This window comes from Oryx dammah, unplaced genomic scaffold (genome assembly GCF_014754425.2).
Source record: "Oryx dammah isolate SB20612 unplaced genomic scaffold, SCBI_Odam_1.1 HiC_scaffold_27, whole genome shotgun sequence".
NCBI classification, from domain to species: Eukaryota; Metazoa; Chordata; class Mammalia; order Artiodactyla; family Bovidae; genus Oryx; species Oryx dammah.
The window spans coordinates 45398880-45413395 of NW_024070211.1; the positions used below are offsets into that span (position 1 = coordinate 45398880).

Sequence of the window (14516 nt, forward strand, 5' to 3'; positions counted from 1 at the left end):
TTGCTAAGTCATGTCTGACACTTTTGCGACTCCATGGACTATAGCCCGCCAGGCTCCTCTGTCCATGGGATTCTTCAGACAAGAATATAGGAGTGGGTTGCCATTTCCTTCTCCAGGGATCTTCCTGACCCAGGGATCTCTACCCCTTTCGTACATTTTATTCTTATCGGGTCCAGTTGGGCCCAAAGTGCTTGAGGCTAAAACGGGGAGGGGTATTTTCTTGGGAGCCGGAGGGGAAGCTAAGAGCCCTGAGAAAGCTCTGTAAGAATGTCTATAGGGGTCCACCCTTTAAATTCACACTACTGTTGGATTGGCAGACTTCAGTCAAGACCAATATCCAGTTTGCGCTAAGCTTCTGGGATCCTCTGTGTCAAAAACCCAGTGCTTCCCAGACATGGCATCAATCGGGGCTTTAACCTTTTTTAGACTTTCTCCAGCATGCCTTCTTTATCACTGCTTCCTGTGGACTCTTACTAAGGGTCACCGAACTTCTCCCCTCCCCCGCTGCAGGAGGCCAGCACAGACCCCTGTTCCCGCCAGTTTGATTAATGTGTCTTGGCTGATTGTGTGCAAGATGGCAGGCCTTTAGCAAGTGTGACCAGTTTATTGTTCAGCCAATCACAGGCACCTCAGTTAGCATGTGAAAAGGGGGTGTGTTGCTGGGGAGGGCGAGTGTTCTGGCGGCTGAGTCAAAGGAAGAGCGTTTTGGGGGGTCACGGAGCAACACCCACTTCTTTGAGGGGATGTTACTATGCTCTACTAAACCTGTAAACCTCTTACTCAAAGCATTTTTTTTTCTCCTCCCTCTTTTTTCAAGGAGATCTTTTTTTCCCATGGTGCAAGCAAGGCAAGACACTGGCTACTCTGCAGATGGAGTTCACGTTCCAGGGTTTTTAATATTTCACTTTTATATTTCTGTTAGAGAATGATCCTGCTGAGAGTCTGGGAATCCGTGCTCGTCAGAACCTCCTCACTGACACTTGGATATATTGCTCTGAAAGCTATCCCAGGAGAAAAGATTAAACAAAAAAAGCCTACTTTTCAAAGCCTACTTCTCAATCTGCCCACATCAAAATAAGACAACTGTCCCTTTGAAGTGGAAGACACGGAGTTCTCAGCCAGCTTGCTTAAAATGGGGGGTGGGGTGGGGGAGAGAAGGAAGGAAAGAAAGAAGGAAAGAAAGACTAGGGTATAAAATTATATACCTCTCTTTCCTCGGCTAGATTTAATCTGGCAAGGGAGTCTGAATTGATGGTGAGAAAACTGACAACCTGCTCATCATCACCCCAAGAAAAGAGGTAACTGGTCAGAGAAACCTGTCCAGCTGGGTCAGCACCAGGCGTCTTTTAAAAAACCTGTATAAACACAAACTGTGTTGTTCATACATAGTCCAGACAAGGTCTGGAAAGGGCAGAGTGGACACAGATGGACACTGGATGGTTCTCTAGGCTCTGAGCTCTCCAGCTCCCTCAGAGTGATTGTACTGCTGAATTCAAAGTTTGGGGGCCCAGGGAATGAAAGGAAAGGAATGGAAATCTCATCAAGAATGGTGTTAACGGTTCTCTGTGATGTTTATCTGGCTCCCATACCCTCTTCTGGTCCCTTAATCACTAGAGCTCAAGTGCCTGCAAGTAGCAGCAGTGGCTTGGGGATGGAGGTGGGTGGGGGATGGCTTGAAGGGACTTCTTAATTTACATAAGGGGATGTTCCTGGAACATATATATGGGTGGTTGTTTTAAAACATACTCCTTATGATTGAGCTATCAGTAGTACTGACCCCACGCTCAGGATATGCTGGACTTCTAAGATTTACAAGCTCAAGTTTACAACATCTTGGCTGTGACTAAGGTTACAATTTGCTTCCCTCCATAAGCCTAGCCGGACCCATGGTCTATACACTGTCCAAGCCCGTGGAAGTGGGGTTTGCAAATGAACACCCTCTCATAAGCTGAACTGGTGAAAGACTGTGGTTGAGTGACTACAAACCCAACCTCTTAGAGATCCAAGAATGTGCCAAATTCATCTATGCAGGCCCAGCATATAACACAATGCCTGGCAGATAGTAGGTGCTCAAAAATTTTTGACTTATTTGAATTAAATTGAATCCTTACTAGAAAAACAATGCAAAGTATGAACCCTATTGATGTTGGGCCTGGAAAATTCTCTTCATAAATAAAAAATTGCATATTACTTTGAAATGACAGCAAAATGAAAAATGCAACATATTTTTCACTGGTTTATTGGAACCCAGTTATCTTACTTAGTACAGAATCTGGCAGGAAAGCATTTCGGACAAGTTCCTTTCAATATTGTTCTCACCAAGGATCACTGTTTATTGCTGGAATCAACCTGAAACCCAAATAGTTCAAGTTTGAGGGAATAGCATATGCTCACCGTGGCAGCTTTGTGTTGAGATCATTCCAATTATTTTCTACAACCCATCTGTGACCCTAAACTTCTGCCTGCACCTACTTTAGGAAGCTGAGGGGTCCCATTTTCACCTGGAGAGCAGAGTAGGTAGGGAGGGGTACAAGCAGGGTAGAAAAAGATGAGACCCAGTTCTCCTAGAAACTGAAGCACCTGGAGAAAGGCTCTATTGTCAACTGGACCATCATCTCTACAAGAAGCCTGGTCTTTTTTCTCTCTGTCTCAGACCAAATGGAAAAGGCATTATTCCAAGCCCTAAGGTGAGAGAGTGACATTTTTCTCAAGTGCTAATTAGAAATGGCAAACTATTTGTAAATGATCCAAACCCCATCTAGCAATGCATATAGATCATTCACAAAGCAACTGAAATGATTTTAGAGTTGGTCTTTAGCTTCTATAGGTGTTCTATAATCTTAGTCAGTTCAAGATGACTAAACCCTATATACAGCTGTTTGAGTAAAAGTATTAGATGCTGGAGGAAAAAAGAAAATTCCTAGCCTTCTATGTCTTTTGTTTTGCACTTTAATTGCCTTTTAAATTTTCTTACAATTTCTTACTCTCATAAAAACCCTTCCAGGATAAGCTCATACCAAAGTTAGTAATACAACAATTTGGGGAAATTCCATTTTTAGTTATGGGACAATGGAAAGATATAAAGACTGGAAAATCAAACTTGGGCCACATTCTCCCTAATCGTGTACATATCTGAAAGTGAAAGTGAAAGTCATTCAGTCATGTCTGACTTTTTGCGACCCCATGGACTATACAGTTCATGGAATTCTCCAGGCCAGAATACTGGAGTGGGTAGTCTTTACCTTCTCCAAGGGATCTTCCCAACCCAGGGATCGAACCTAGGTCTCCAGCACTATACATATCTACCTCCCCTTTAGTCCTGCCTGCGTTGAGTCCAGCTCTGGTATGGCCATGATGTGGTCCTTCATCCTATCGCTCATTGCTTGCCTTCTCTCTTTTGTTTCAATGTCCTTGAAGTGACAACTTGGTGATCTGACCTCTCTGGAACGTCCTTGGGACCATTTCTCAAAAACATTCCCCTTGGAATAATTGCAACACTTCCAAATCCACCCCCAGGAGCCAGTCTTGGAGGACCAAATATGGGACAGAAAATGACAAAGTGTTAGGTCTAGAGACAATGGATGAACTCTTGTATAATCTAGAGACATCTTACCTGGCCTGTCCTAGGCCCAGGGAGCCTCTACTTCCCCTCTAGCTTTCTTTTTATACTTTATGAAGTACAATAATCTAGCAAATAGACTCAATGATAGTCATTGGGCTCAAAAATGAGACCTTCTTTTGAGTTTTCCATTTAAACCATTGGGTGTTTGGAAATGGATGTGGAGTCCACAGTAATAGTCATTCCCAATTGTTATTCCGCTTGTTACTTGTGTTTTACAGAGCTGGAAAACTGATCTAACCTCAGCTACTATTTCAATGTTTTCCTCATAAAAAGATTAGTCAGGGAATGTAAGCGTCTAAAAATCTGTCTACACTGTTAACAATTAAAGGAAAATAGCTTGTGTGGCCAGTGCTCTCACACCGATAACTCACAGAGCTTTTGGAAGCTCAAATTAATATTACCTGGGTTGTAGTTAGGTAGCTTGGAAACTCCAGGCCAGGTATCCTCTGTAGGGACTCCCAGCACCTGTAGAAAGACAAAGAAAGATGAGGGGAGAGATGAAGTAGACGGAGCAGGTATGGAGACATGGAGGACACATCGGGGAGGAACAGGGAAAGCCTGGGTGTATGCCACCCTGTGCCAGCTCATGTGTACAAGAAAGAAATTTTAGTGTTTCCAACATTTGTAGTTTCACAGGCAAAATTGCAGTATATTTCCATGGTCCTGTGTGTCAACTTGACTGGACTAAAGGATGCCCAATACAGTTGATAAAACATTATTTCTGAGTGTGACTGTGAGGGTGTTTCTGGAAGAGGTTAGTATTTGAATCAGTAGACGGAATAAAGAGAACTGCCCTCACCAATTTGGGTGGCATCATCTAATCGCTAGAGGGCCTGAATAGAACAAAAGAGTGGAGGAAGCACAAATGTTTTGTCTCTCTTTTTGAGCTGGGACATCCATCTCTTGCCTTTGGAGCCCCCAGTTTTCTGGTCTTCAGATTCTGGGACTTATACTAGTGGCCCCCTTAAACTAACTTACACCACCAGCTTTCCTGGTTTTCCAGCTTGCAGAGGACATATCTCAGCCTCCATGAAATCACATGAGCCAATTCCCACGATAAATCACTAAATATATATATATATATATATATATATATATAAAATATCATGGGAATTGGCTTATGTGTATACACACACACACACACACCTTTCCATATCTCCCATCGGTTCTATTTTGGTAGAGAACCCTGACTAATACAGATCATATAACGTTACTTAAAGTAAGGTTATATGTCATATTCTCATATTCTCAGGTTAAAGTCATATTCTCATCCCTAAATATCTACAGGCATACCTCAGAGATATTTTGGGTTTAATTCTAGACCACGGCAATAAAGCTAATACTGTAATAATGTGAGTCACACAAATTTTTTGGTTTCCCAGTATATATAAAAGTTATGTTTACACTATATTATGGTCTATTAAGTGTGTAACAGAGCAATGTGCATACCTTAATTTAAAAACCAATGTACATACCTTAATTAAAAAAAATGCCTCCTTGCTAAAAAATTGCTACCCGTCATCTGACAACGAAGCATTGCTGCAAACCTTCAATTTGTTTTAAAAAAGCAATGTCTGCAAAGTGCAATAAAGTAAAGCACAATAAAATGAAGTATGTCTACTGTATGAGTGCATGATCACCATAGATTGGGATGCTATTTTTAGAGTTGGAAATATAGAAAGACGTGAGTGGCAAAGTGTCCCTTTGCCTTACATTAGATAACTCTCTGTATATATATATATATCTCAACAGGAGACACTTGACAGTTTAAATTATGCCTCAGCATGGGCATTCAGCTGTTCACCAATGTGCTCAAATTAAAAAGGATTCAGATTACTGACCTTTAGGCAGTGGAATGTTGGCTAAAAATGATCCTAAACCTAACCTAGTCTTTTCTACTGAATTCATCTTATCTGCTTTTTTCTCTGTGGCCCAGCAGTTTGGAATATAGTATTTGGTTTTTAACTGGTGGATTATAATAGTAACAACATTGCTTGAAAAAGAGCTCATTTATGCTTTGAATTACTAAACTGAAGCTTTACTTTTTAATTACTATGAAAAGAAAAATCTTTTCGAATTTAAAGTCAAAATACTTCAGATTTTAAATGATTCTGTTACTCTGAGTTCCCTTGTAGACAAAACTTTACCATTCTTTTAAGATAATCATAAATGCTCAATGTCAGTTGGGAGCTGGAATAATATTGTTTTTGTGAAATACTAATGAAACCTTAGTAGCTTTCATACACCACTACAATATAGCTCTTCTGGGAAGCATACCTCAATACAAGCATCTCTCATAGAAGAAGCCTAGTGAATCCATTTGTAAAATGCTGGAGACAGATGCTGGTCCAATTGTTATGGCAGGAAATCAACTGCCTAACAATGACTGATTTCCTACTCCAGGTGATCTTACCAACCTAGGGAATGAACCTGTGTCTCTTGTGTCTCTTGCACTGGCAGGTAGATTCTTTATCATTGCACCACCTGGGAAGGCTCGACTGATAAAAATTGATGAGGAATTGGAAGCCTCTTAATATCTACCAGTTAGCTGAGTAGGACTCTGGCTGAGAAGTATACTTTGTGGTGCTTGTTAAGCTTGTCCACAAACAAAAGCTATCAAAGTGCCGTTTTCCCTCATATAATAATAAAAAAAATCAAGCCACCCAGTAGAAGCTTCTTTCTTTGATCCATTCCCTAAACAAATTGAAAAGCTACTGAGAGGATTATGAGCTTTTCCTATTAGCCACCCCAAGCCAGAGGGAACACTGAGAATCCTGGAATCCATTTTGAAAAACCAACTGGACTAATTCTTCTTTTGTGGGAGAGGGCCAAAGGATGGGGAGTTAATTCTTCTTTGCTAAACTGCCATCTTATGTATTTGCACAGATGTGTGTGTAAACAAGTGAGCAGAATGATTCACAAATACCTCTACATCTTCTGTTGCTTGGCAAGAAAATGACAAGAGCAAAGATAATGAAGAGAAAGCAATAAAGGAAATAAATAATGACTGCATCCATATTTTCTCTAAGGCAAAAGTTACCAGAATTGTTGGGTACTTTGTATTATTGTGTAATTAAAGTCAACAATGGATACCAACAATTTTAGAATATTGTGCTAAAAGCTTTAAGCTTTGAGATTTTAAAAGTTTAAACAAAAATTCAATATCTTTATTTGGAAATTTGATGCTCAGTTTTTATTTGAAAATTATTGAGTTCATTTTCACTTGAGAAAATTACTAAATCTCCACTTCACTGACTGGGAAACTGAAAACCAAAAATAGTTGATTTACTCTCTCCCTGAAGGCTCTTAAAAGGCAGTTAGTGAGTGCTATGTTTGAAACCACAGTGGGCTGCAGAGGCTGTTTTCTGCCTTTGTTGAAATGGAAACTGAAGGCATTTTGATTAATGGCTTTAAAGTCTGCATAGTTTATTTTATTTGGGTTTTAGAGCTTTTATTTGGATTTTTATTTGCTAAAAATATTTATTGAAAGAATTAGATTTCTAAAAAATTGATCAAAAATTGATGGTAGCCATTCAGGTGTAAACATACACACACACATACACAGCTAGGGGTATTTCAGAAAGATGATAAAATAAAGATTCAGGACTTCTCAAGAATGAGATCTCAGAATAAATGTAAAGAAAAGTTGTGATTAGAGGTTGGGAGATATCCACTAGTCCCTCCATCACATATCACAGAGCCTGAAGCAGCTTTCCTTTTTTGTCTATGTACATCATTTTTAGTAAAACACAATTCAGGAGCCATTTGGACTGTTTGAATTTCCAAGCTAGTTGAGATGGAATAGTATAATAGACAATACACTGATGAATATGTTTCTTCCTTGTTCTCAGAGCATGAAACTATAGATGTGGTAACAAAACTGGGGTCTCTACTTGCTTGGACAGAAGAAGGGGGGAAATAAGACATAATGAATCTGACCTCCTGGTGCCCCGTAAGGAGAGAGCTAAGCGATATGGACCTATCTCCTGATCAGTACAATCTGGAGCTCAACAATGAGCTGCTGCTGCTGAAAGTGAAGTCGCTCAGTCGTGTCCGACTCTTTGCGACCCCATGGACTGCAGCCTACGAGGCCCCCCCGTTCATGGGATTTTCCAGGCAAGAGTACTGAATGAGTGCAACAACGAGCTAGGCAAGTCTATAAGCTTGAGAAATAACTTCAGAAGTGGAGGAGGGGGAGACTTAATAAACAGAAAAGAACGTTATGATTAAAAATGACAGGAGCTATAATAGTCTCATAACGCTTTGTTCAAAGAGGTCACAAGTTCAGGAGTCAGGAAACCAAATACACCAGAAGACACTCAAGACCTGACAAATTAGTTTGTGAGACTTGCTTTACCTCCTAACCTCAAGTTAGAGCTGAGTTCGGAACTCGCGACTCTAACATCATGCCAGCGTCATTTCTAATGTGTTTACTTGTTTTAAAGTTGTAATGAGTTGTCATAAATGTCAAAATAAAGTCCTCCTTATTTATTGCAGCGTGATAAGCATAATGTTAGACATGAACTTGGCGTCCTGGGTAAGACCTGTTGGACCCCTTTGTTAAGATGTGCTTGCTTTGGTTGCATCACTCATGTTTGGGTATTTTATGTCCAGATACAAGTCTAAACGTCTCACTTACTGAGTTATTAATACCTAAAACATCCAAGGACAGTCACCAAGACCAGTCCTGGAAACCTGATCCAAAAACTAGAAAACCATCAGATTTGGGGAAGTGTCGCAACTCATTTTCTGATCTGTGATTTCTAAGGGCTGCACTAAATGCAGAGAACTATCAAAGGATTGCTTGAAGAACACAGCCATTTAAGAATAGGAAGTAATGTTTAAAAAACCAAGTTATATACAACTTTTCAAATATCCTGATGGTATACCTTATCTCACTGTTATAGATGTTATTAGCTATCTAGTTATACACACATCCTTTGCATCTATACATAGTTCATGTTTGTTTGGCATGTATTTACTTATACACCATTCATCACCCCACCCAGGTGAACAACAGTTCAAAGCACAGATTATACGTTTTTCCTCTTCTTTCCATTTTTCCAAGGTCTTGTAACATCTTATAAGATAATGAGTACCCAATGATATTGCTTCCTGATTAAATGAATGGGAAAAACTTTTCAAGTGTGTAGAAGATCACTTTTACAGGGTCAGATCTAAGCAGGGTTAATTCTGCTTCCTCTAATGTGGACAAGAAACTAACAGAGAGAATAGAACAATTAGGTTAAGTATTAGGAAATGCCTGTCAACAGTTTGGTTGGTCTTTGAAACATGGCTAGGAAAATAATTTCTCCGAGAGAGAAAGACAGCAAACATTTGTTGAGCGCTTAGGGTACATGGTGCTTGTTACTCACATGATCTTTTAAAATTCTCACAGCAAGGTTATAAAATCATTATCACCAGCCCCATGTAACAGAAGAGGAAACTGAAGCTCAGAGGGACTATATAACTTGCACACGTTCATTTAGCTGAAAAATGGCTAGAATTCAAATGTTCAACTTAAAAGCTGTTATTTACATTAGGCTACCTCCAGTATGAAAAGGCAAAATGATAGGATACTGAAAGAGGAACTCCCCAGGTCGGTAGGTGCCCAATATGCTACTAAAGATCAGTGGAGAAATAATTCCAGAAAGAATGAAGGGATGGAGCCAAAGCAAAAACAATACCCAGTTGTGGATGTGACTGGTGATAGAAGCAAGGTCTGATGCTGTAAAGAGCAATATTGCATAGTAACCTGGAATGTTAGGACCATGAATCAAGGCAAATTGGAAGTAGTCAAACAGGAGATGGCAAGAGTGAACACTGACATTCTAGGAATCAGCGAACTAAAATGGACTGGAATGGGTGAATTTAACTCAGATGACCATTATATCTACTACTGTGGGCAGGAATCCCTTAGAAGAAATGGAGTAGACATCATGGTCAACAAAAGTGTCCGAAATGCAGTACTTGGATGCAATGTCACAAACGACAGAATGATCTCTGTTCGTTTCCAAGGCAAACCATTCAATATCACAGTAATGTAAGTCTATGCTCCAACCAGTAATGCTGAAGAAGCTGAAGTTGAACGGTTCTATGAAGACCTACAAGATCTTTTAGAACTAACACCCAAAAACGATGTCCTTTTCATTATAGGGGACTGGAACGCAAAAGTAGGAAGTCAAGAACAGGCAAGAACAGTCAAGAACAGGTAACAGGCAAATTTGGCCTTGGAATACAGAATGAAGCAGGGCAAAGGCTATCAGAGTTTTGCCAAGAGAACACACTGGTCATAGCAAACACCCTCTTCCAACAACATAAGAGAAGACTCTACACATGGACATCACCAGATGGACAAGACTGAACTCAGACTGATTATATTCTTTGCAGTCAAAGATGGAGAAGCTCTATACAGTCAGCAAAAACAAGACTGGGAGTTGACTTTGGCTCAGATCATGAACTACTTACTGCCAAATTAAGACTTAAGTTGAAGAAAGTAGGGAAAACCACTAGACCATTCAGGTATGACCTAAATCAAATTCCTTATGATTATACAATGGAAGTGAGAAATAGATTTAAGGGCCTAGATCTGATAGATAGAGTGCCTGATTAACTATGAACGGAGGTTCGTGACACCATACAGGAGACAGGGATCAAGACCATCCCCATGGAAAAGAAATGCAGAAAAGCAAAATGGCTGTCTGGGGAGGCCTTACAAATAGCTGTGAAAAGAAGAGAAGTGAAAAGCAAAGGAGAAAAGTAAAGGTATAAGCATCTGAAGGCAGAGTTCCAAAGAATAGCAAGAAGAGATAAGAAAGCTTTCCTCAGTGATCAATGCAAAGAAATAGAGGAAAAGAACAGAATGGGAAAGACTAGAGATCTCAAGAAAATTAGAGATACCAAGAGAACATTTCATGGAAAGATGGGCTCAATAAAGGACAGAAATGGTATGGACCTAACAGAAGCAGAAGATATTAAGAAGAGGTGGCAAGAATACACAAAAGAACTGTACAGAAAAAAATCTTCACAACCCAGATAATCATGATGGTGTAATCACTCACCTAGAGCCAAACATCCTGGAATGTGAAGTCAAGTGGGCCTTAGAAAGCATCACTACAAACAAAGTTAGTGGAGGTGATGGAATTCCAGTTGAGCTATTTCAAATCCTGAAAGATGATGCTGTGAAAGTGGTGCACTCAATATGCCAGCAAATTTGGAAAACTCAGCAGTGGCCACAGGACTGGAAAAGCTCAGTTTTCATTCCAATTCCCAAGAAAGGCAATGCCAAAGAATGCTCAAACTACCACACAATTGCACTCATCTCACACGCTAGTAAAGTAATGCTCAAAATTCTCCAAGCCAGGCTTCAGCAATATGTGAACCATGAACTTCCAGATGTTCAAGCTGGTTTTAGAAAAGGCAGAGGAATCAGATATCAAACTGCCAACATCCGCTGGATCTGGAAAAAGGAAGAGTGTTCCAGAAAAACATCTATTTCTGCTTTATTGACTATGCCAAAGCCTTTGACTGTGTGGATCACAATAAACTGTGGAAAATTCTGAAAGAGATGGGAATAACAGACCACCTTACCTGCCTCTTGAGAAACCTGTATGCAGGTCAGGAAACAACAGTTAGAACTGGACATGGAACAACAGACTGGTTCCACATAGGAAAAGGAGTACATCAAGGCTGTATATTGTCACCCTGCTTATTTAACTTATATGCAGAGTACATCATGAGAAACACTGGGCTGGAGGAAGCACAAGCTGGAATAAAGATTGCCGGGAGAAATATCAGATATGCAGATGACACCACCCTTATGGCAGAAAGTGAAGAGGAACTAAAAAGCTCTTGATGAAAGTGAAAGAGGAAAGTGAAAAAGTTGGCTTAAAGCTCAATATTCGGAAAACTAAGATCATGGCATCTGGCCCCATCACTTCATGGGAAATAGATGGGAAAACAGTGGAAACAGTGTCAGACTTTACTTTTTGGGGCTCCAAAATCACTGCAGATGGTGATTGCAACCATGAAATTAAAAGATGCTTACTCCTTGGAAGGAAATTTATGACCAACCTAGACAGCATATTGAAAAGCAGAGACATTACTTTGCCAACAAAGGTCCGTCTAGTCAACGCTATGGATTTTCCAGTGGTCATGTATGGATGTGAGAGTTGGACTGTAAAGAGAGCTGAGTGCTGAAGAATTGATGCTTTTGAAGTGTGGTGTTGGAAAAGACTCTTGAGAGTCCCTTGGACTGCAAGGAGATCCAACCAGTCCATTCTGAAGGAGATCAGCCCTGGGTGTTCTTTGGAAGGACTGATGCTAAAGCTGAGACTCCAGTATTTTGGCCACCTTATACTAAGAGTTGACTCATTGGAAAAGACTCTGATGCTGGGAGGGATTGGGGGCAGGAGGAGAAGGGGACGACAGAGGATGAGATGGCTGGATGGCATCACCGACTTGATGGACGTGAGTGTGAGTGAACTCTGGGAGTTGGTAATGGACAGGGAGGCCTGGCGTGCTGCGATTCATGGGGTCGCAAAGAGTCAGACACAACTGAGCAACTGAACTGAACTGAACCTCCAGCTTAGATGATGTTATGGAACCCAGTGATACTTTTTGAAGGTAGCTTTTATCAATAGCACTTATCAGTCTTGCAGGGAAATTTTGAGGAAGAAAAATCTTTTGGCTTGAAATATTTTTTAGTGTATGAATGTTTCCCAATTTGTCCTGTGTTCCTCCATTATATCTTCCGTGTTTCCAAAAGAAAGCTTAATGGCAGTGATTAATCTCTATAAAATATCTGAATTTCACAAAGGCCATTTTATTTTAGCATTCACAACACACTGTGTTTTCTGGGTCATGAATCTGTAGCACTAGATTGGTTTGCACAGAATATCTTCATAAATATGAGTCATTGACCCTCCAGACACTAGCAACTAACTCTTCCTTTTTCTTAAAAGTTTTCTGAGGATTATCCTCACCTTCATGTTGTAAAATTCAACTGTAAAAAAATGATATAAGTGTTTTTTACATGGGCTTTTACAAATATTTATTTATTTATTTTTACTTATTTGGCTGTGCCAGGTCTCAGCTGCAGCACAATGGATCTTTTGTTGTGGCATGTGAGATCTAATTCTCTGAACAGGGATCAAACCCGGGCTCCCTGCGTTGGAAGCACAGGGTCTTAGCCACTGGACCACTAGGGAAGTCCCCACCTTTTTTAATTTTTAAAATGAAGGACTCCACAGTGGAAACATAATTCAAAAATGAAATTTTATATTATTCCTCAAGGCAAAATGTTTGGTGACATTAAGTCAAAATCATGAAGGGTTCGAGAAAAGATTAGTTTCCTCACCTGCACACAAAAATCCCACTTTGCATTATTTCCCAAGATACCTGATTGGGAGGCTGTTAGCAAGAATGCTCTAGGTGCTTGCTTGAAACAAGCAAACTTGAAAGGAAGCAGAATCCGGGATACAAGGAATACCCTATCCACCCCAGTTTAAAGTACTTGATACATGCTACAATATGGATGGATCTTGAAAACATTATGCTAAGTGAAATAAGCCAGGCACAAAGGACAGATTCTGTATAATTCCACTTATATGAAAACCTAGAATGGGCAATTTCATACAGACAGAATGTAGATGAGAGGTTACCAGTGGCTAGGGGCAGGAAAAATGGGGGGCTGGTTGAACGGATACAGAGCTGCTGTTGGGGATGATGAAAAGTTTTGGAAATGGATGGTGGTGATGGTTGCACGGCAAGGTGAATGTATTTAATGTTATGAACTGTACTCTAAAAATGGTTAGAATGGTAAATTTTATGCTATATATATTTAACCACAATTTAAAAATCATCAGAAAAAGAGAGCCACATGTGAATGACTATCGCTGTTGTTGTTTAGTCGATAAGTCATGTCCAACTCTTTTGTGACCCCATGGATGGTAGCCTGCCAGTATCCTCTATCCTTGGGATTTCTCAGACAAGAATACTGGAGTGGGTTGCCATTTACTTCTCCAGGGGATCTTCCTGATCCAAGGATCAAACTGTCATCTCCTGCTTTGGCAAGCGAATTCTTTACCACTGAACCACCGGGAAACCCAAAAATATAAGCTACAAGGGACATAAAAATGAAGTACATAATGTGCAACTGCGTGCATGTGTGTGCTAAGTTGCTTCAGTTGTGTCTGACTCTTTGCAACCCTATCTATGGACTATAGCCCACCAGGCTCCTCTGTCCATGGGATTCTCCAGGCAAGAATACACACTGGAGTGGGTTGCCATGCCAGCCTTCAGGGGATCTTCCCAACCCAGGGATCGAATCTGAGTCTCCTGCATTGCAGGCAGATTCTTTACCACTGAACCACCAGGAAAGCCCCAATGGTGCAAATGAGGGAGGGATAAAAAATGAATAAAGAAGTGGAAACACACCTACATAAGCATCCTGTCACCTTAGAAATCTAGTTTTGGAGCATAAGTAGTATATTTCTCTCACACTAACATGGGAAGCTAACATTTTGTTTTATCAGGGTTCTGTGAAAATGTAGTGTTTTATCTTCAGTTGACAAAGATCCATGGCCAAATATGTAGTTTAGACCTGGGGGTTGCAGGGAAGGGATGTGTTTAATTAGTAAAGGGAGAAATTGCCCTGGGATGTTGAGATAATAGTCATCAGGAGCAGGAGGATTCAAGGACATCCATGGGACAAAAGGGGAGTTCCTGATCACTCATTCCCTAGGTGCTTAAGCCCCTGGCAAACACCACAGTTTCCACAACCTCAAAATATGGTTTACTCTCTCAAAGCAGATGGACTGCTTCATTTGTTTCTAACGCAAATTTGGATCAAAGTTTTATATGCATATATTTTTTCTTCCTAAAGAGGAATTCT

General features: G+C 40.3%; 1 protein-coding gene across 2 annotated transcripts in view; it reads right to left on the reverse strand.

The window, feature by feature from the left end:
- The window catches only part of CDK15 (cyclin dependent kinase 15), a 91079-nt gene that overhangs the window by 36093 nt on the left and 40470 nt on the right, over window positions 1-14516 (reverse strand). For both annotated transcript variants that reach the window (XM_040228792.1, XM_040228791.1), the window contains exon 10: window positions 4024-4087. In XM_040228792.1, coding sequence (XP_040084726.1) covers window positions 4024-4087 — 64 coding nt within the window. The remainder of the gene's footprint in view (window positions 1-4023; window positions 4088-14516) is intronic.